This window comes from Sardina pilchardus, chromosome 9 (genome assembly GCF_963854185.1).
Source record: "Sardina pilchardus chromosome 9, fSarPil1.1, whole genome shotgun sequence".
In the NCBI taxonomy this organism is placed as follows: Eukaryota; Metazoa; Chordata; class Actinopteri; order Clupeiformes; family Clupeidae; genus Sardina; species Sardina pilchardus.
The window spans coordinates 15,632,993-15,654,024 of record NC_085002.1 but is presented as its reverse complement, the minus strand read 5'-3'; the positions used below and the strand labels follow the sequence as shown (position 1 = coordinate 15,654,024).

Genomic DNA, 21,032 nt, shown 5'->3' with positions numbered 1-21,032 from the left:
AGTAGCTGTCATCAGCAAAAACCCACTCTACTTGACATGATGCTTTTGGATAAGCTTGGCAGTTCCCTGTGAACTGGCATGATGGTATTTTTAAATGATGTAGTATGAGAAAGATTTGAAAGACAAACCTTCATTGTTTTTTTTGTCAGTGTACAAATCAAGGCAGAACTGATCGAAACACCCCCAAGAGATCCATTTTTCAAAATGGAGAGCACTCGCTCTTCAGCCAGGGAGCATCTCCTTTTTTGCACTGCCAAAGGGAGCTCCATCACTCCCCTCTGCCTTGCTTTTGTTCCTACTCAGATCTTTCCCTATTTTAGTATGTTCCTCTCGATGCCTCTCACCGCTGTGAGTAAAGATAAAAACTCTATAAAGATTTTTTGAAGATAGAAAGAATGGGGAAAAAAAGAAGAAGCAGGGGAACCTCAGCTAGAGGAGAGAGAGAGAGAGAGAGTCATGGCTGTGTTCCCAGTCCGGTGGGGTGGTGCAATCTACTCTCCGGAGTGCAGCCAAGTCGAGGATACTCCGCTCAGAATCTCCAGAGCGCTTTATAAGGACAGAGGAAAAAACCCCGCTCTGGCTATATTTAGACAGACTTTTATCGTGGTGCCTCTCGTGTGTTTTCTTTCTCTCTCTCTCTCTCTCCCTTTCTCTCTCTGTGTGTGCTGTTACGAATCTCCAAAGCCATGTGGGCGGCCTATGCATGCGAGAGAGTGAGAATTATATTGAAGCAGATAAGAGGCTGGCAGGTGGAGAGAGAGAGAGAAAGAGAGAGAGAGAGAGAGAGAGAGAAAGAGAGACAGCTCCTCTGTTTCTTCGCTTGTGTACACATCAGTTGGTTATTATCACTATCACCATCATCGCCACTGGTATTTATGCAGAGCGGCGGGCGCTTTTAGTGAACAGCTCCATGCCTTTGAACACTCAGTCAAAACCAGGCCTGTTTGGCCGTTCACTGGCAGCAGGTTTAGAGACATTTCAGCTGGGAGCAAAAACATATCTGTGTGCATTCCTGACGTTCATATTTATTTCCATATTCCCCCACACCACATTGTATCAGCTATTCAAAGACAGGGATGGCTCTTTTGGCAGTTAAACGTCCTCTGTTATACAAGCTGCATTTGAGGCGGTGTAATGTATAGTGATGTGTGCTGATGGTGTCAGTGGTGCTGGAGCTATCTTATCTATTTAGATCGCTATCTCTGCACTTGACATTTCTCCCAATCACTTTGACCTCTGCAGATTTCAGAAACGCTTATAAAAAAAAGCAAACAGCTCTGTGAAATAAAAACCCACTCGCGAGAAACCTCCACCAGTTCCCACGTTTATCTCAATCTCATGGCGACACTAACAAACCATGGCAGTGTGTTGGAAACGGTAGCCGCGTCGGGCCCAGCCCTCTCTCCATTCGGGCGGAGAGGGGCTTTAATTGGCCAGACATGTGCATAGGACAGCCATGAGGAGGGCAGGTTTGTTTGCCAAGGGATTATTATGAGATTGATAGAGTTCCCGCCAGTTGGAGGACGTTAGGGCAAGGAGGAAAAACCGGGAGAGGGGAAGCGAAAGAGAATCTTGTTCAACAGGTTTTGGGATCGTTCCTCCCATAGTGATTCGTTGACTCCATCTAGTTCTGGTTGCTACTGATGGCACAGGTGTGGATGACATGACAGGATGATTGCTCATGACATCAGTTAGCCGAGCATAACATGACTTGCAGATAAAGGTTATTGACGATAGTATTCTCAGTTTTAATATGGACTCAACACATCAAGGACACACAAGAAGATAATCATTCATTATAAACACTCACACACACACACTCTCTCTCTCTCTCTCTCACACACACACACACACACACACACACACACACACACACACAAATGTAAACACACCTCTCTCTTGTCTAGACTAGTGCACACCTGCTTCCCTTTGGAAATTGACAACGGCAAGCTCACCTCACCCCCTGCCACCATCACCACACCCATACCTCTTTCCTCACCCTCAGCAGTCTGTCTGCCCCTGTGTCCTCCGAGCCAGGCGAGGCAACTGAGGCCCATGGGAGGCAGCTGGCCAAGAAGAAAGCCCCATTTGCATGCGCTGTCAAACATGTGGGAAGCACGAGCAAGAGCTCCAACTGCCAGGCAAACAACATGTAAATGACATTCAAATGATGAAGCTGGTTGAGAGGGTTCAGAAGGTGAAGGTTACGAGGACTTGAAAAATATGAGGACTTCAAGGACTTCAAAAATATGAAGAATCAGGTTCACAAATCCTTAATGTCCTTAACTTCCTTACGTGGTTAGTGTGTTTATGAGGATGATACATTTTTGTTACACTGTATACTGTTTACTCTTTTACTCACTCTCTCTCTCTCTTTCTCGCATAACTGTAAGTGTATGTATGTATGTATGTATGTATGTTTGTATACATGTGTGTGTATGTATGTGTGTGTGTGTGTGTGTGTGTGTGTGTGTGTGAGAGAGAGAGAGTGAGAGAGTGAGAGAGAGAGAGAGTCTGTCTGGTTGTCGTTTTCCTTCCTCACAAGAAAGCCAGTTTACCTCAGCACAAGCACTGCTCTGGGAATGACAAACTATATGACATCACAATAGTAGAAACATTCACGCAGAACACAATGGTGCTCTGTGAGGGAGCAAGAGCAAGGCGTGGCCAACATGCACACAGTGTCTTCATGCACACAAGACCAGAGCAACGGTCCCGAGCTGCTGTTTCGCCTTCATACTGTGTCTTCCCCCCCCCTCTCTCTCTCTCTTTCTCTCTCTCACTCTCTTTCAGTCCTATCTCTCCATCCCCCATTTTTTCTTTGTCCCTCTCTCCCTCTCTCTCTGTTCGTCTTTGGCCCATGCGCTGGAACGCAGGGATGGAGGTGGAGTGGGCGGCGATCTCGTGGAAACAGAGACTGTTCTCTTAGGCCGCCAAACAAAAGCCCAACTTAAAGGGATGCCTGGTTTTTGCAAGTTCATGCTGATGGTAAAACAGATGCATTCACGCACAGTATCAACATACATGGTAATGACATACAGCACACTCACACCCTCACACACTTACACACTGCCCACTGTTCAACAGTTGCCCCTCCCATCGCCACAAAGCTGAATGTTGGGCCAGAGTGGTATTTAGACAAAACTCCGAGCTGAGTACTGTCCACTTCAAACAGCCACAAAAGTTTACAGACAGTGACCACACTGTCACAAGCAACACTGCAAATTGAAAAACAGTTGACATTTTAGATGTAGCCTATTAGAGAATGGTGGGATTTATGCGGATCATTTACAATGACCACATCCTTCTCTGTAGCGGTTATAGCAGCAGCAAAGACCACGAGGCAACTCAAAGTCACCTCTAGCTGTAAAATGGGTCAAGAAGACACAACAAACACAGCAGCACACTACTGTGCAAACAGTGGATAAGCACCAGTGAAAAAGGTCTGAGTTCTGACTCTGAGCCAATACAAATCCCACCTGTCCTTCAGTTTATGTTTGAAAATAAACAGCACAAGTCGAGAACAAATGACCGAGCGTTGCACACTGGGGTTTCCATTCACCATTCATCCATCCAACCACCTGCTCTTCATATGTGTCCCTTTGTAGGATATGATAGCATGTCAGAACTCCATCTGTTTTTATTACTAATGGATGTATCGTGGAGTTTTTTAGTCAATTATTATTCATCCACAATTTTCCAAAGGCTATTGACATAGGTTCTTCTGGATTGCCTTACCATATTTAGAAGTGTCATCTGACTTCTATTCTGATTTTGATTCTGATCCAACGTTTTGCCGTTCATAAAAATGTTTAAATATATTGTTTAGTTGATTCTAAAATTGGGTGTCCTTAAAATGACTGAACAAACTAGGCCTACTGAATGGGGGTTAATGCCAAGAGATGGGAAGACTGATTAATCCTACATTCCAATTCCACTGGGATTTTTGGACCGTGAGAGAGGGAGAGAGAGAGAAAGAGGGAGGGAAAGCATCTGCTTTTCTTTTTAATTTGCCTGTGAGGTATATTCTGTTGCCTACACTAAACATATCCATTGCCAAGAGATTCACTGGGGCAATCGTCCAGGAAAGTATTGGGTAAAAATTATATTTGACAAGTAACAATAGACTGGTCAATTTATGTACTAAATGTGGAACTATGGACTATGCGTAAAATTGTCAGAGTGGGCCATCTAGTGGTTATATTTAACATTGCAACCAGTAGCCTCGACTACAAGGTGCAGTAGGCTAATGGTAAAGTAGGTCGATTTGCATGCATAAACTGCAACCTAATTTCATTATATTTTCAAGGACAAGTCATGTTTTGAAAATGTACACTTTCTTATTTATATAGGCCAGAGTTCAACGTCTTCTATCACAAACTACTCCTAGATTCATTATAAGTAGCCTATTTGAGAAATTTGCGAACATGCAACATATTGTCTAGCGTACAAAATATTTTTTGTGAAGGGGCTTGGCTTTTGCATTAGTCACGTATTCTATTTCATATGCGCTGTTGTTATGGATACAGTAAACATGTGAGAGGCAATGTGTGAAAGTGCAGAGGATTGAACTCTTTGCGCAGGTGCAATACGACCACCAGCGCCCGAATCCCGATGGGGTGGGCACTGGGCACTGGACAGTGGACAGCAGGAGTGGGCGAAACCAGGTAAGTCGGTGGAACTTGCCTGTTATGCCGTCACCTGATTGCTTGCCGGAGTTTTCAGCGGAGTCGAACTGATCTTGCTAGGAGTGGTGGGGGGAAATCTTCATATATTTCAAAACGACATTTGGGGATAAGAGAACTCAGTCTGACAGACAGGTGATATTGCATTGTCCTCCTAGCACAATCATTCATGTCTTATCTGCTGCAAGCATTATGGCGTCATAGCCAGTGTCCGATGTGGAGCGTAATAACTGGACGTCCGTGGCTTGAAGTTTGGGACTAGCCTTGGCTATGTAGCCCTCTGACAGAGGAATTACATCCGTTAGACCTGAAGCGACCTTCAATGTAGGAGTTCGTTTCATTTACTTCTGTCTATTTTTCTTCCTAAATGTAAAGACTGTGTTAGATGAGAGGCATGCACAATGCCCTTTTCAGTGCCTTTGAGAGGTGACAGGTGTAGCCAGGCTATCTTCGACTCTGCAATCCAACCTCCTTATCAATCAGCTCTGGCTCTAAAACTCATCTGCTAATGTGCTATCCAGCCTGCATTTAGCCTGAATGTATTTACATACACGCTCTTGTACCGTGCGTGTATGTCATTGTGTCCATCCATGTCTTTCATACTGGATTTGTCACACCTGTAATCCTTTTATATCCCCCTCACGGGTCTTTCCAGTGGCAGCACTGACAACAGGATTGGTCAGCGAGCTGAACCCAAACCAATGGCCGACATATGAGATCAACAGGAAGGTAACAGACCTGGGCTGCGGAAGGAGTATGCAAGAGGGGCCAGAGAACCAGGTGTCCATGACAGTCTGAACCTGTGCCGACTGAATGGAGGCCCCTAAGACCAGGACATATGTCCAGCCAAGACACAGGGAGGACAGGTTACTGGCCACAGAAAAGAACCTCATGCCCTCAAGTGCAGAGAGTGGTGAGTGGGCCAATATAAATATGCTCTTTCTCCACTCTTTGTTCCATCATTCAGTGCCCTCTTTAGACATCAATATACAACACATATTATGGAAAAATATATGTGCCACTATCTATCCATCTATCTATGGCAGCCTACAACAAACATGCCAGGAGAGAATAGAAAGAGGAGTCTGTTTACTTTTTGTTTAGGGATTACCTGGGGTTGCTCAGGTGTGTGTTTCAGTCCGGTTTTGAGTTAAGCATTTTAAACAGCCTTAAAAACCCTCAATCGCTGTGGGCACCGCAGTGGAGACACCTTATACAGCGCCGTATAGCCTTCAGTGTTTGCATGGACTGTAAAGGAGCGATAGTACACATTCTGAATTAATCATGAGGGTCATGGTCAGATATGCGTCGCAGTGGACAATTACGGTACGGCAAGCAAGAATGAGGGCATTACAGTTCCATGGCCTTGCTCTTTGATCCAGTGGTGGAAAAGTCAATGTCAGAGAGCTCAAGTTACGGTCTCAAGGGGATTATTTAGATCGTGTTGAGTGTATCTCGTTTTGTTCCTGGCCCAGTTCCAAAGTAAGGTTTTATTTTCTAATTGGCAATTTGGGCCAAATGACTTCAGTTTTGTCGGCATCAGACTGCACGAGCGGAATGTCCCCATACAGGCACATATTATGCTTAGAGATTGTGTGTGTGTGTGCGCTTATCTCTGGGTGCCTTCATCCCCTACACAAATCCTTTATGAATGTTCTCATTGGTGTATATGTGGTTGTTATAAAGTACGTGCTACTGATGTGCGACCTCCCCTTCCCCAGATGTGGAGGGCCAGAGTGATGGTGATCGGCCAGGAAAACAGCAGCAGCGGACACAGTCCCTCACCCAGCCCAGCCCAGAGAAGTCCTCACGGACCACTCCATGTAGGAACAGGCATCTGCCACATTTAGCCCACAGCACCACACACGCTGTACATGCCACTACTGATACTTGAAGCACAGAAACACAGACAACCATCAGACACAGACTTTGGCCATTGTACCGTTTACAGTCATCCTTGGGGACTCACTTTTACCAGTATACAGTACATCCTCTTAAAATAGTTTCCAATGGGAACATAGTTTAGATCAGCAGCAGTGCTGTGTGTGGTGGTAAATCCTGGACTGTGTGTGTAATGAGTAACTTATCCATGGGCCTGGTTTCTTGCTTTGGTGGTGGTGGTTGTGTTGTGTTTTGCTTTTACCAGCGCCACCTACAGAAGGGAAGGTGAGGCGCAGCCTGCTCAACCTGCCCATGATCAACCCTGAGAGACTGCGCATGGCCCGCGTGCTGGTGGACAAGGCCGTCAAAGTACTGTTGAATTCCGTGACCTCTCTCCGTCTTCATTTCCAACCCATTCGCATTTCTGCATGGTAACCAGCAGCTCCACGTTTCCTGTCTCGGCAGATGCGGAGGACCTTTTCCATACAGGGCCCGTACCCTGTGGTCCGCGCTGCTCTGAGGGCAAGGGGGTGGGTGGAACGTCGTCTTCCACGAGCCAATCAGCAGGCAATGCGTCGCCGCGAAGAGGATGAAGATGACACAAATGATGGGGATGACAGCGGTGACGACGACGATGATGATGGTGTGGAGTGAAGAAAAGCCCAGTGTTTTTATATCAGTGGTCACTCTTGTAATTCTGTTGTCAGTGTCTCTGTCAATATAATCTCATTTGTTTTTGTAGACAGTCCAGAGGAAACTGACAAGGATGATCTTGATGATTTGCATAATCTGATGGTGAGATATTTCTGAACTTGCTTCCAAGTACAATGGGTTTTTTTGGTCACAGAATAGATCTGGAATTGCTTTCAGTGACATCCCCTCACTTTGTGTTCATTACATGTCTTTGGTCTTGACATACTTTACTTTTCTTTGTTCTTTTTGCGATGTTATTTTTAGTCACGACTGGTTAGGAATGAGTTATCATTCTTCTACTGGACGACACGGAGGGACACCATTGACACGCGCTCATTACGGAAGGAACAGATGATCAATCACTTTGCCAAGGCTGGAACCTTCACCACCAAGGTTAGCCCAGACCCACACAGTATCCCAGACAAACAACAATAATGTCCATTGACATCATATTGCATTTTTGTCATCCTAATGGTCACAATGACCACCATGTTACGCTAGTGCCCACATTTCTCTTCATTTCTCTCTATCTCTCTCTTTCTAGGTGGGTCTGTGTGTGAACCTAAGGAACCTGCAGTGGTTTGATGCAGCAGACCCAGATAGCTTTTTTCCACGCTGTTACAGACTGGGTGCCGAGGATGAGAAACATGCTTTTGTAGGTCAGTATCTGCATCCACTGTTCTTTTACTCCTTCGATCCCTGGCAGCAACCATATTCATGTGTATTACATATTTTGTCCCATGCAGCATGCCACAACATTTTGTTTCTCCGATTAATTTTCTTTTAAGAGGACTTTAGGAGAACAGCTTGCACAAGTCTGCTTCAGTTCATAGTGGAGAGAAGTCGAGGGGAGTGGGGCACAGGAGAAGGAGTTGCATCTGCTTGTACACCTGACCCAGCACGTCCAAGTAAATGGCAGACTATTTGTGAAGAATTAAGACTAGTTTCACAGTCACTGTTCGTTCATTATTCATTTGTGGGTGTTGTTTAATAAGATCCACCTCAGCTGAGCTGTTTTCACTGAGCGTTTTCTTCTCCGCAGTATCTAAGAAACCCTTTAAAAGGCCTGCTGTGTCACCGGTGAGCCCTAGAATAATCGAAAGCGCTTTGCAAGTGTGCAAGGACTTCCTTGACAGCCTGGAACACAATGACATAGACATATCCATGGAGACGCCACCCACGTTGACAGACCAGCAGTGGTCAGAGTTCATTCACAACTACTACCTGGTTGTCCAGTGAGTGTTCTCTTCTCTCACCTTCATAATAAGAGCCTTTTCGTCCAAAATAAGTTCATCGTTGTGTCAGTGTGTCTCAGACGGGTCACTGTCTTTTACGCTCACCCAGTGATGGTGCCGATGTCGAAGGTAGCGCATATTATTTGAGCGGTTGCCAAGCTATACTGCAGAGGCTACGTGAGGTCTGTCCACAGATGGACACCGATGGCGTCCACAACATCTGGATTGTCAAACCTGGAGCGAAGTCCCGCGGCAGAGGTGAGCTCCCATTAGCATGTTGTTGTCAAGGTGTTACGTAATATCTTCACACAGCTGTGTATCTAGACCATAATGAGCACTGCAGGCCATTTGTTTTACAAAATTGTAGTTCCTCTCCTGTTTCCTCAGGCATTATGTGCTCAAAACGCCTGGATGAGATCCTGAAGCTGGTGGATAGCGACCCAACACTGATAAAGGACAGTAAGTGGGTGGTGCAGAAGTACTTAGAGCGCCCCCTGCTGATTCACGGCACCAAGTTTGACCTGCGTCAGTGGTTCCTGGTCACCGAATGGAATCCTCTCACCATTTGGTTTTATAAGAAGTGCTACCTTCGCTTTTCCACCCAGCCTTACTCAGTGGAGACCATGGAAAAGTAAGTGAATGTTGTGAAGATCCCCTGAAGGTCGTGGTTTTAACTTTACTCCTCATGCCGGCTTTCTTTCGTTGATCTCACATTGAGTTTTTCAATGACTGTTTTTTCAGCTCTGTGCATTTGTGCAACAATTCCATCCAGAAGCATTTTCAGCCATCCCTGCAGCGCCACCCCGAGGTTCCGGAAGACAACATGTGGTCATGTGACCAGTTCCGCTCCTACCTGTCCAGGCAGGGGTTGGGGGCCAAGTGGGGCGGTGTGGTGGTCCCGGGGATGAAGTCGGCCGTGGTGCACGCTCTGCAGGTGGGTGCTACACATTGATGGTGGTTACTGAGGTCCCTCCATCACTGTAAAGTGCTTTGGGTGTCTTGAAAAGCGTTATATAAATGCAATGTGTTGTTGTTGTTGTTGTTGTTGTTGCAGACGGCCCAGGACCTGGTGGAGTCGCGGCGGGGCAGCTTTGAGCTGTATGGAGCTGACTTCATGCTCGGTCGGGACCTGAGGCCGTGGCTGCTAGAGATCAATGCCAGCCCCACCATGGCGCCGTCCACGGCTGTCACCACCCGACTGTGCACGGCGGTCCAGGAGGATACGCTACGCGTGGTCCTGGACCGGAGGTTTGACCGCAATGCCTACACCGGAGGCTTTGAGCTCATTTACAAGCAGGTGAGGTGGAGGATGAATCTGTGAGTTAAGTGTGAAATTCTGTGTCAAGGTTATTTTCTATCGGCGTGATAGTTTTTTGCTATAAAATTGATATGAGGACACTTGACATTGTGGAAGGTGTAAATTGCTATGTCATTAAGTCATTAAAGGAGAATTTTACATTGATTTTTCGTACAATTTTTCACATAGATCACTATTTCTTGAGGTCACGGAGTTCTGACGTCACGGTAGGGAAAAAAACCTGAAAACAAACGGTTCTGCCTAGCTTGAGTCACTGCATCCAACAGCTTGAGCTACAAGGCAGCTACAGTGCTACACTTTGTACCAACAGTACTTGGTGACCTTGAGAAATAGAGATCTATGTAAAAAAAAAATTGCTGGAATTCTACTTTAAGTATCAATAAAAAAGGGATTAGCAGGTTCTTGCTCTAACCTACTCCTCCTGTGTGGTTTACCTGTAGGCAGCAGTGGATGTACCTCAGTATGTGGGCATCAATCTGCTCATTGAAGGCTCTCAGATCAGGAAACCACGTCCTCCTGCCCCAAAGCCCTCTGAGCCTCGTTTCATCCCACCGCCACCCCCAGTGCTGCGTCGCTCACCACGGAAAGACACTGAGGACAAAACTGAGAAATCCACCGAGAAACTACCACCTGCAAGCAACAAGAAATGTTTCAAGTCAGTGGTGACTGAGTTGACATTCAGAAAAGCCACAGTGCAGCCATCAGCGCCATTGAACAGGCTGGGTAGTCATGGGACTGGAGATATACAGAGAGTCCCTCACCATATCAGCATCACAGACAACCTGAAACTGCCGCCCAGGGTGCTAACTCGGTCCCTGGATGTGCCCTTAAGGAAGCCATTTCTCTGTGGACACGCAGCAAGGCCCAGATCAGGGAGGGCTCGTGCTAAGGAATATCCCCCGGGTCCTGTTCTCTCTCTGGGGGTGTTCAGCCTACATAATTCAGACAGGGGCCCCACGTTGTTGGTTCCCACTCCAGTTGTCCCACAGGCCAGTTTCCGATACCAATCCTTCTCCCGACACCAACATAAAATGTTAAGAGTCACCTGTGTTGGGCGGAGCGTGCATAAATTATGATGGTGTTCAGAGGGGACAACTTGTTTAAAAGAATTTTGCACATATATAACCACTGTACCTCACAATAAAGTATCATGCAACCAAAACATTTGTGGAATTACTCAGGCAAATTATTGATTAATATGTGTACTACATTTGTAAAATATTTGCTTTTTTTTGGAAATTGAAATACATGCAAAATAACATGGGCATTTTTTTTTTACTGATAGCTTTCTTTTAACAAATGTATTTCAACTAAAAGTTGCACGTACACCCGTGTAGAGCAGAGAAAAAGACGTAGCTTACGTATCTTTGACGTAATGATCCCACGAGTTGCTGGCCCGCGGCCTCAGCTGAAGTCTTCTGAATTTGCCAGGTAAAGATGGCAGCGTCCGTGTGTCGAGCCGGGAGTCAACTGGGGCGAGCTCTCGCCAAAACCCGTGGTGTAAGTATACTGAAATACATATTTCACTCTACCAATGATCGCTATAGCTCAGTAGTTAAGGTGTTTTTACTACCCTAACCGTGTGGATGTTTCGGGGACTGTCAAGTAGGCCCAACTGTGTCCGGTAACTTAATGCTAGCTAACGCTAACAGCTAGGATGGCTACCTAAACACAGTTTCGTTAGAACAGGAGGACGGCTTCAGCTAGCATGCTAGCTAACTGGCTAGGCATATCAGCCAAGTAGCTGTCGAGAAGGTCAATATATAGAGCATTTCTGTGTCTAGCGTTATATTGCTTTTAGTAAAAGAGCCTCATCTAGTGTGGTAGTTTTTGTCAAATGCTCACATTTCATGTAGGCGGTCAGTAGTTAGCTGATGGCGTTTACAAGGTCATTTAGAATATCCTTCTGTACTTGTCTTGGATTGCCCTTACATTGCTTCCTTGCTAGTTAGCCTGTTAGCCAGCTAACGTCACCAACATCCATCCTGACTGTGGTTGAGTACATAATTCAGATAACGTTTACATTTTCACATTTGCAGTTAACGTGAGTCAAGATACTGTTTTCGGGCATTTGGGTAGAGTGAGACTTGGTTTCAGTAGCATATTTAAGGTGTTTTTGAGATTAGTTAGGATTAACCCCGTGTAACATTACCTTTTGGTGTTGTTGAGCAGTGTAACGATTGTAGATGCATGAAACAACTCTGTCTATCTACACACGTTGGCATAATGTAACTTAGCAACATAAAATGTCATATTGGTCCGTAATGACGGTGAAGGTGATCCATGAGCTCGTTGTAAAATAACCAGTCGTTCACCAGTTAAAACTGCAGTTTAGTCGTAAACGTGGATGCTTGCATGAGGACATTGTCTGTGACCGTCATTTTAGTTGAATCAAACCCAAACGCTTGATTTTGTAACTATTTCTTGTTGTCCTGTAACGTGAGACCTTTGATTCTCCTCCAGCCACTTTTGCTGTCATTGAGACGTGGTCAGGCCTCGGTCTCCTACGCTCAGAGCATCTTGGGAGCACCCGACACTCAAGTGACCCCTCTTGAAAATGGTCTTAGGGTGGCATCAGAGGAGACCGGTCAGGCCACATGCACGGTAAGTCATGAATTGATGTAAACATGATGTGTGATGAAGCGATTTATATATTTATACACACAGCACAGGTCTTTAACAGAAGCCTTTTCACTTGATGCAGTTCTGTTTGAATGCTGTTGTCAAATCATTGACTTACTTGACATATTATATATTGACTCCTTTTTCATCTAGGTTGGCTTGTGGATAAGCTGTGGAAGTCGCTATGAGTCTGAGAAGAACAATGGTGCAGGGTTTTTGTTGGAACACATGGCCTTCAAGGTACCTACACACCATTATCCCTGAAATGTTCTGTACCCTGAAAAATAATTAAATTAAACTTTTGTGTACATTTGTTCATTTAGCAGACACTTTTTTTCCCAAAGTGACTTTCACAAAGAGTATAACGGTCAAGCTAGTGCAGAGGAGACAGCTAGGAATTACTACTGCATCTGTCAATGCTATTACTCGACATTATAAGTACTAGTCAAAGTGTGGTACGTGTGTGGTACTTGAGTCTATGTGCTTTCCACTAACTGTCATTCACACCGTTAGGGAACAAAACAGCACCCTCAGAGTGCCCTGGAGGCAGAGGTTGAGGCTATGGGAGCCCACTTGAGCGCATACACCTCCCGGGAGCACACCGCATACTATATGAAGACCTTGGCCAAGGACTTGCCCAAAGGTAAGAAAACCTGTATGGCAGATCCTGTCTTTCCTCTTAAAATTACAGTGTGCAGGATTTAAGGGATCTATGAGTGGAAATTAAAGGTATACTATGCAAGATGTTCACCTTAAAGGCCCTCTAACTAATACTGGGTAAAGTCATTTCTGTTGACGTTCAAATAAAGCAGAGAGCTTGCTCGCTGCTTCCTCCACCTCCCCCCGTGCTATTGAAACTCCTAAATGCACATCTCGTCAGTCATTTGCTGGAATAGTTATGTTTATGTTATGAATATGTTTTTATGTCTCAGGTTGGCCCAGGTTGTTTTTGTAGCTATTTTTGAACACTGGGATGTCCATAGAGACTTTTTTTTTGTTACAGTGTATTCAGGGCACAGACAGCTAGTGGATGGTGATGTGATAGTTGGTGTAAGTGACAAAAAACGTTTAATGTTTAAAAATATGAAAACAAGTGGCAACGCTTAGAGCACCTTTAATATAACCTTTTATGAAGCCAGTTTGTTGTTAAACGAACTTGTAGTAGGGGAATTGTTCATAGCATAGGTGTTAGAGATCTCTAGAAATGGCCTTTGGCATTTTGATGGCACTTGACTAGTTGACAACTTGACAAGTTATCCAGCACAGGAAGAGAAGGGTATTTTTATTGGTTGAAATGAGCATTCTCGCCACTAGATGCTGCTAAATCTTACACAAGGCACCTTTTAATGAGGCAAAGGCTAAACCATTTCAAGCCATTAGCAGCAACAACTTCAAATTCTTAATATTGGAAATAGTTATTGTCCAATTTGTCTTTGTAGAAAATCCTTACGTATAACTCTGAAAATAAAGCAGAACAATTCAGTTTTACACACTTCAATATTAAAATCCTTTGCTCCCTCCGTTCCTCCTCTTGCATATCTAACAGAGATTCATTAAAAAAAAATGTTTTGATAGTGCAGTGGCATGCTGCATATGCTGGCTAATGCAAACTCTCAAGTAACCATCTATCTGTTTCCCCTCCTCTCTCCGTATCCACACACACCCCTTCAGCTGTGGAGCTGCTGTCTGAGGTGGTCCAGAGCAGCTCGCTGAACGAGGCCGACCTGGAGCAGCAGAGGAGCGTGGTGCTGCGCGAGCTGGAGGAAGTGGAGTCCAGCCTGCAGGACGTGTGCCTGGACCTGCTGCACGCCACCGCCTTCCAGGGCACCCCGCTGGGGCACAGCGTGCTCGGACCGTCCGTCAACGCCAGGTACTGCGCCGCCGCAGCTGCTCCGGGTCATTTGTGATGAGCGTGCACAGGAAGAGTGTGGGCTGGACACGCTCATTTCCTCCCCTTTGCATGCGTGAAAGGTCATGTCCGTGACTGGACACGCATGCCTGTCTGTGTCCTTGGTGTTTTTCACTCCTTGTATGTTTGTCTAATCTTCATAGACGGATCAGCCGGTTAATGGATAGCAAATCTCAAGCTGTCATTTTTACCTTCTATTGATATGTATGCTAAATGTATGTTATGCACACTATGTATGACATTCATATACATCCGTCTGATACCTGATAAGAATACTCATCTGATGAGAATAGTCACTTTGGGTTGTCTAGATGCTAATTAGAATGCGATGTGCCTATGAACGTAAGTGATGAGAGGGAATGTCCACACACCGGAGTCAAGCTCCAAACTTTTTACCTGTCCCACAAACATGTGTCTCTAAATAAGTATTTGTCTGATTTTTTTACGTGGGAGTGCTCCTGTGGGTGTTTGTCTTTAGCCCTATTCGCACGGGATTAGTATTACCTGTGGACCTCTGGTCATTTTCAAATTATCGCCCCACCTCTGTGTTACTTGCAGCGCATTCGCACGGGATAAGCAAAGTCTGTTAATTATTCGCACGGGATTAGTATTATCACCGGACGTCTGTGTTTGGCGAAATATAGTAGGTAATTTGCGGCGGAATTTTTACTTTACAAATTACAGACATGGCACATTCACACGGGACTAAGATCTCAGGCATTCTCCGCAATTATCACAAATCACCAAAGGTCCACAGGTAATACTAATCCCGTGCGAATAGGGCTTTTGTTTTGTGAATGTGAACACTTTGGTCGTCTCCATACAGAACCCTGTCTCGTCAGGACCTGGTTGAGTACATCAGCAGCCACTATAAGGCTCCCCGCATGGTGCTGGCTGCCGCTGGAGGTACGGATTCCCTTCCTCCCCAGTTCCTCCCTCGTCTCCACTGCTCCTCTGCTCCTCTGCCTTGATTTGAGACATTGCAGTGAGCTGTTGCAATACTTACACTTTCTGACCCTGTGTGTGTGTGTGTGTGTGTGTGTGTGTGTGTGTGTGTGTGTGTGTGTAGGAGTGAAGCACGACGAGCTGGTGGGTCTGGCTAAGAAGCACTTCAGCAGCATCTCCTTTGAGTATGAGGACGACGCCCCGCCAGTGCTGTCTCCCTGCCGCTTCACAGGAAGTGAGGTAAGACGAGGTGCCGTCACCGCCCATCACTCTGCTCCACCCGCGGGGGTCTTCCACATGCCTCACCCTTGTGTATTCCGCTGTGCGCTTCACAGATCCGCATGCGTGACGACGGAATGCCCCTTGCGCACGTCGCCATCGCAGTAGAGGGAGCAGGCACCGACAGCCCAGACATAGTGCCTCTCATGGTGGCCAACAGCATCATCGGCAGCTACGACATCACTTTTGGTGGAGGAAAGGTGAAGATTGTCCCCTATCGTGTGTGTGTGTGTGTGTGTGTGTGTGTGTCTATGGGTGCCTCTCATTTGGTGTTTTATACACCCTCCCTTCCTTCCTCAAACCTCATCCTCACTGATCTAGATAAAGAATGATGGGGCGGTAGCAATGGGATAGTCTATCCAGTGTTAGTTATAGATTGCGTTATGTGTGAACGCCCCTCGAGGACCGAGGATCGAGGAGAGTGTTTTTAGAGCCACCCTGTGTCTCTCTCTTGGGGCTATGACAGAGTACGTTTCCTCATTGCTCATCCTGTGAAGAAAATAGGCCCAGCAGATTGTGCTTGTTATGGAGGTATTTGAGTTAAAGGACAAGCAAATTGAATATTCATGATTGACCAGGTGTTCATATGCCGTCTTGAATTATTCTGGCTTTTAAAGCACGATGGGAGATGACACTTGACTCGTGCAGCACCTCATGGAATTTTTAGCACCCATCTGGGACGTGTCTAGATATATACAATATAGATAGATAGCAAATTGAAAATTCAGATATATATCTGATATGGCATTAAACTAGTCTAAAGCTAATCATAAATGGTTCTAAAAGATTGGTTTTTAAAACCAATGGCCAATAATGACTTAATAAGTGTAGACACCTTTAAGCAGTCTTCCATCTCACTCCTCCCAGCTGTTGCATGGGTAGATATCTCCTGTGTCTTGTGGTGTCCGTGTTGAACTTTGGCATCGTTGCTGTGTACCTTTGAGCTGTCTTCATTCTCACTCCAGGCAGTTGCATGTCTATGCGCCGAGTCTTGTGGTGTCCATGTTAACCTTTGACCTTGTGCTCTGCAGCACCTCAGCAGTCGTCTGGCGAGGTTGTCGGCTGAGTTGGGCCTGTGCCAGAGCTTCCAAGCCTTCCATTCCACCTATAGCGATACAGGCCTGCTGGGAATCTACTTCGTCACCGACAAGCACAACATTGAGGACATGATGCATTGGTCCCAGAACGCCTGGTTGGTGCTGTTTTACATCTGTTGGTTTAAGAAAGAAGAAATTTATTTTGTTGAATTCATTTTTCCCTTGTTGTAAATAAGTCAGATCTTAATCTCTCATATCCTTAGTCTATGTACAATGCCCTCCACATTTATTGGCACTGGTAAAGCTTAGTAAAAAGAGGTAAAACAAAAAAAAAGCATCATTTTGCAATTCATCTTGTCTTCTCTTATCTTGAAAACAATGAGGAAAGATCCAACCTTGAAGTGAAGCAGATTTATTCTGAGAAACAATAAAAAGCCATGGACTTCAGATCAGGGGACTGAAATGGCCATGGCATTTCAGATTTTGTGTTAGTATATTTATATTATTATTTATATGTAAAAAGAATTTGCTTCCCTTCAAGGTCGGATTCTTCTTCATTGTTTTCATTGTGAGATTAAGATCTTATATATATATATATATATATATATAGCTGTTTTTAGTCAACTTTACCGGGGTTGACGATGCATGTGGAGTGCGCTGTATCATTGTTACATGATGGAATGATAATGTTGTACGATAAGGTTTCATTTGACAGTTTGTTTTTCTGTAAGACACCTTGCTGAAGATGAGTCATTCTTCTGTTTGCAGGATGAACCTGTGCACCACAGTCACCGATAGTGATGTCGCCCGTGCTAAGAACGTTCTCAAGGCCAGCCTGGTGGGACAGCTGAACGGTAAAAAATTTGCATACATCAGAAATTCAAATAGACACACACACACACACACACACACACACACACACACACACACACACACACACACACACACACACACACACACACTCGCTCTGTCTCTTGTTCTCTCTTACTCTGCTCTTGAATTCTTCTGCATTGCTCTCACAATCACATGCACGCACGCACACACACACACACACTCACACACACACACGCTCGCTCTGTCTCTTGTTCTCTCTTACTCTGCTCTTGAATTCTTCTGCATTGCTCTCAAGATCACAAACACACACACAGTCTCCAAGCGACCTTAATTTAGCCCTTGCTCTCTGCACCACTTCTTGTCCCACAGGCACGACGCCCATGTGTGATGACATCGGCAGGCATGTTCTGAACTACGGCCGCCGCATCCCCCTTGCCGAGTGGGACGCCAGGATTGATGTGAGTTCCTCCTCCCCGCCTCTTACTCCCTCCTCACAGTTCACCCCGGGTGACTCCCATGAACACCCCGGCGACCTCGCCTCACTCCTGTCTCTGCGCCACCTGTCCCTCTCTAATCACCCCTGCATTCTTCCCCCCCCACAGGAAGTGACACCCCGGTTGGTCCGTGATGTGTGTTCCAAATATATCTACGACAAGTGTCCCGCCGTGGCCGCAGTTGGTGAGTTTGTGATTTGTTGCGCCGATGGGGGAGATTGTGCACAAGGGGATGTGGAAATAAAGGGGGATATTCAGGACAGTTATTCAAGACAGTCATTTCATATTTTCACCACTGGTCTTTCTCTCTCTTTTTCTCTCCCTCTCTCTGCAGGCCCCGTGGAGCAGCTGCCCGACTACAACAGGATGCGCAGTGCCATGTACTGGCTCCGCTTCTAAGCAAGCCCTGAAGATCAGAGCATTTGTTTCTCCTCATGTTGCCGTCAAGCTCACACTTTTTTCCCCTTCTTTCTTTCTCTCTCGCTCTCTCTCTCACTGAATCCCTCCAAGTCCATCCTCCTGATCCACCCTCTCCTATCTAACTGTGAAGTAGAGAGGTTAACATCAGTGATATAAGTCTGAACAAAACCAGAAAAATGTGTTCCTCCTCCTCCCCCACCCCCCCTGTTTCCCTCATTTGGTTACTGCCTTTCCATCTTTGTATGATGGCAAAGAAGTGACATAGAACTTGAAGTGTGCGTCGGCTGCGTAAAGCATGCAAAGTTTTGGTTGTTTTTGTTTCATTTTCCACCAACCACCAGTCATTACCTCACTACAATGATTGTACGTCCTGACAACCGGCTTGATATCAATAAGGTACATTCATTCAGAGCTAGGCATGATGACGAGGGAGGGAGAAGGGGACACGCGGCACATTCAGTAACCATTTAATAAACAGAAGCGATCATCAAGCCACTGCGACAGTCTCACATGGAGCCAAACTATTTATGATCTGATGTGACGTTTTGTTTCTGTGTTCTATTGTACATAACAGAAGCTCTCATTCCAATAAAATACTTTGAAATGGAACGCGTCAGAGTTTGTTGTTGGACCTCATCGCCAGAGTAGGCAAATCTGAAGAGTAAATGACAGTGAAGTGCAGTTGCCTTTGTTTAGCCAACAGAGGAATGAAAGAGTAAGCATGTGAAGCATTACCTCCCCACAAAATGACTGATTATCAACAGTAAATTAGATGTATTGATTCCTTGAAAGAAAAGTCACATTTCTATCTCAAAGCATGCACTGATACCACAATTTCTTATTTTAAAAATGAAGGCATTCTAATTTGTACCATGCACAGTGAAAGAAGGATGAAGAAGCTTGACGTGCAGAGATCGACAAGCATTTTCAGAAAACAATTTGGCACATGCTGCTCGGTGTGTGTGAGTATGTGTATGTGTGAGTGTTTCAACTTTTATATATTTAAAAGAAACCATAATACTAAAACGTGCATGTTCTGATATCTGGAAAGTTAAGAAATTAAGACTTCATTGATAGTCAGCCCGGATGGCCAATTGAGGCCTCAGGCATGGCGGACCAAGGCTGTTCTAAGCGAGATGCACATCAACTGTGGCAGCTAGAGGTCTGCTATTTCAGCTCAAGCATTTTGTCAGTGTTTTGATATGGTATGGAACTTGGGTAAATTAGGCTTTAAATTCTGAGACAAGGTAATACCAGAAGGGATTTTATGATTAATACACATTTAACATACACTGACTCAAGGATTCAGTGCATATAGAACGTCTTGGCCCCAATGAGTGAGGTGGATTTGACAATGTAAAGAGGAATTTTGAAAGATCATTGACGTAATCTGTCAGTGACTTACTCTGAATGATATGGTAAGGCCGGGACAATCAGTGCCTGAAGCAAGGCAGCTTGTCCCTAGTGGTATGCTGACAGCCATTTATACATGCCAAGAAGCTCTTACTGGTGAATATGTTGTGCAAGGAGTTGTGAAATATAAAGAGGACTTCAACATGGCAACTTCCTATGACTTTATTATCTATTTACAAAAGTTTCTCCCCATAGTACATGAGGATAGTATAAGTTTTATTACATGTACCTTTGTGTGATGTACTCTAGGTATAGATCTTTCTGACAGCTTGACCCAAGTTTTAGTATTCCAGTCTAGAACAGACAAACAAGTAAAAATGACACGGTTGCTGAAAACAACTATTATTATTTAAAAAGTGTAAAATATTACGTTATGTTGCATTGCATATTTACTGTATGTGCCTTGTTGATGCGTAGGCTACATACATTGGAAATGTGGGGCCTGAAGAAGAAAGCTGTGAAACTAGAGGTCAAAGACAGAGGACTCCACTCTCTCTTGTCTGAATGACTATCTTTTCCCATCATTAGTATTATAATAACTCAATCATTCATGTTGACCCTCAAATCTTTGTCCTTTTACAAAGGAAGGCTTTTTCATTGCTTTTATCTCTGAAATCATTTGTGAGGTGTTGCAGCTCTATGATAACACACTCATTAATTGACTTAAAAGCCGCGGCACAGTCATTACTTTTATGTTGAACAATTATTAATTGGACTCATGGGGCAGAAAGCCAATTAGATCAATTTTTCACAGCAGGAACAAAAAAAAGTGAGGCATTTAGATCATGTTTCAAACCCTAACTGCAACCGTGAACTGACTCCCTTACTTTATGAACTCCAGATGCTGGAGTATGTGACATCATATGTCATAACTGTGATGTTGTCACAGAGACCTAGCTGGTGGCTGGATGTCCTCCCTATACTCTATTCCGAGCCATAAACATAGACATGAACCACACAGAAAGCACGTCCTGAGGCCAAGGAGCTATGAGTGGCTGAGTGCTTCAGCATCTGCTCTGACCTTAAGGGTTCTGAGTCAGTTAGGTTCTTATTCCCCCACCCCCTAACACACACACACACACACACACACACACAATGAACAGAATACTGTGAAGAGACATCCTGAGTTCCAAACATGTCCAAACTCTAACCTGGTGCAATGGGGGTGAGAGGTAAGATGGGACATGAGGGCATGATGATGTGAGCATGACTGTGTGCTATGTGTGTGCGTGTGTGCGAGTGTGTGTTTGTGTGTGTGTGTCTGTGT

At 45.0% G+C, this 21,032-nt stretch overlaps 2 protein-coding genes across 5 annotated transcripts; both read left to right on the top strand.

Moving 5' to 3' along the window:
* Positions 1-4,588: 4,588 nt before the first annotated feature.
* ttll3 (tubulin tyrosine ligase-like family, member 3) lies at positions 4,589-10,965 on the top strand. 4 transcript variants are annotated; one of them, XM_062544979.1, is made up of 15 exons: positions 4,589-4,667; positions 5,341-5,598; positions 6,407-6,508; positions 6,832-6,935; positions 7,032-7,209; positions 7,309-7,361; positions 7,524-7,652; positions 7,804-7,918; positions 8,048-8,167; positions 8,302-8,494; positions 8,604-8,752; positions 8,882-9,125; positions 9,236-9,428; positions 9,549-9,791; positions 10,253-10,965. In XM_062544979.1, the coding sequence occupies exons 2-15, from the start codon at positions 5,499-5,501 to the stop codon at positions 10,886-10,888; spliced, it is 2,559 nt and encodes an 852-aa protein (XP_062400963.1). In that variant the 5' UTR covers positions 4,589-4,667; positions 5,341-5,498; the 3' UTR covers positions 10,889-10,965. The 4 variants fall into 4 exon arrangements, with proteins under 4 accessions (XP_062400963.1, XP_062400962.1, XP_062400961.1 ...); XM_062544978.1 differs by lacking the exon at positions 4,589-4,667 and adding an exon at positions 4,789-4,820; XM_062544977.1 differs by lacking the exon at positions 4,589-4,667 and adding an exon at positions 4,930-5,009.
* A 212-nt stretch (positions 10,966-11,177) lies between these two features.
* On the top strand, positions 11,178-18,961 carry LOC134092838 (cytochrome b-c1 complex subunit 1, mitochondrial). The gene is made up of 13 exons (XM_062545948.1): positions 11,178-11,312; positions 12,276-12,416; positions 12,588-12,674; positions 12,948-13,077; positions 14,106-14,304; positions 15,170-15,249; positions 15,413-15,528; positions 15,624-15,767; positions 16,599-16,759; positions 17,373-17,458; positions 17,808-17,896; positions 18,041-18,116; positions 18,267-18,961. Exons 1-13 carry the CDS (start codon positions 11,250-11,252, stop codon positions 18,329-18,331), a joined length of 1,437 nt encoding a protein of 478 aa, XP_062401932.1. The 5' UTR covers positions 11,178-11,249; the 3' UTR covers positions 18,332-18,961.
* Positions 18,962-21,032: the final 2,071 nt, after the last annotated feature.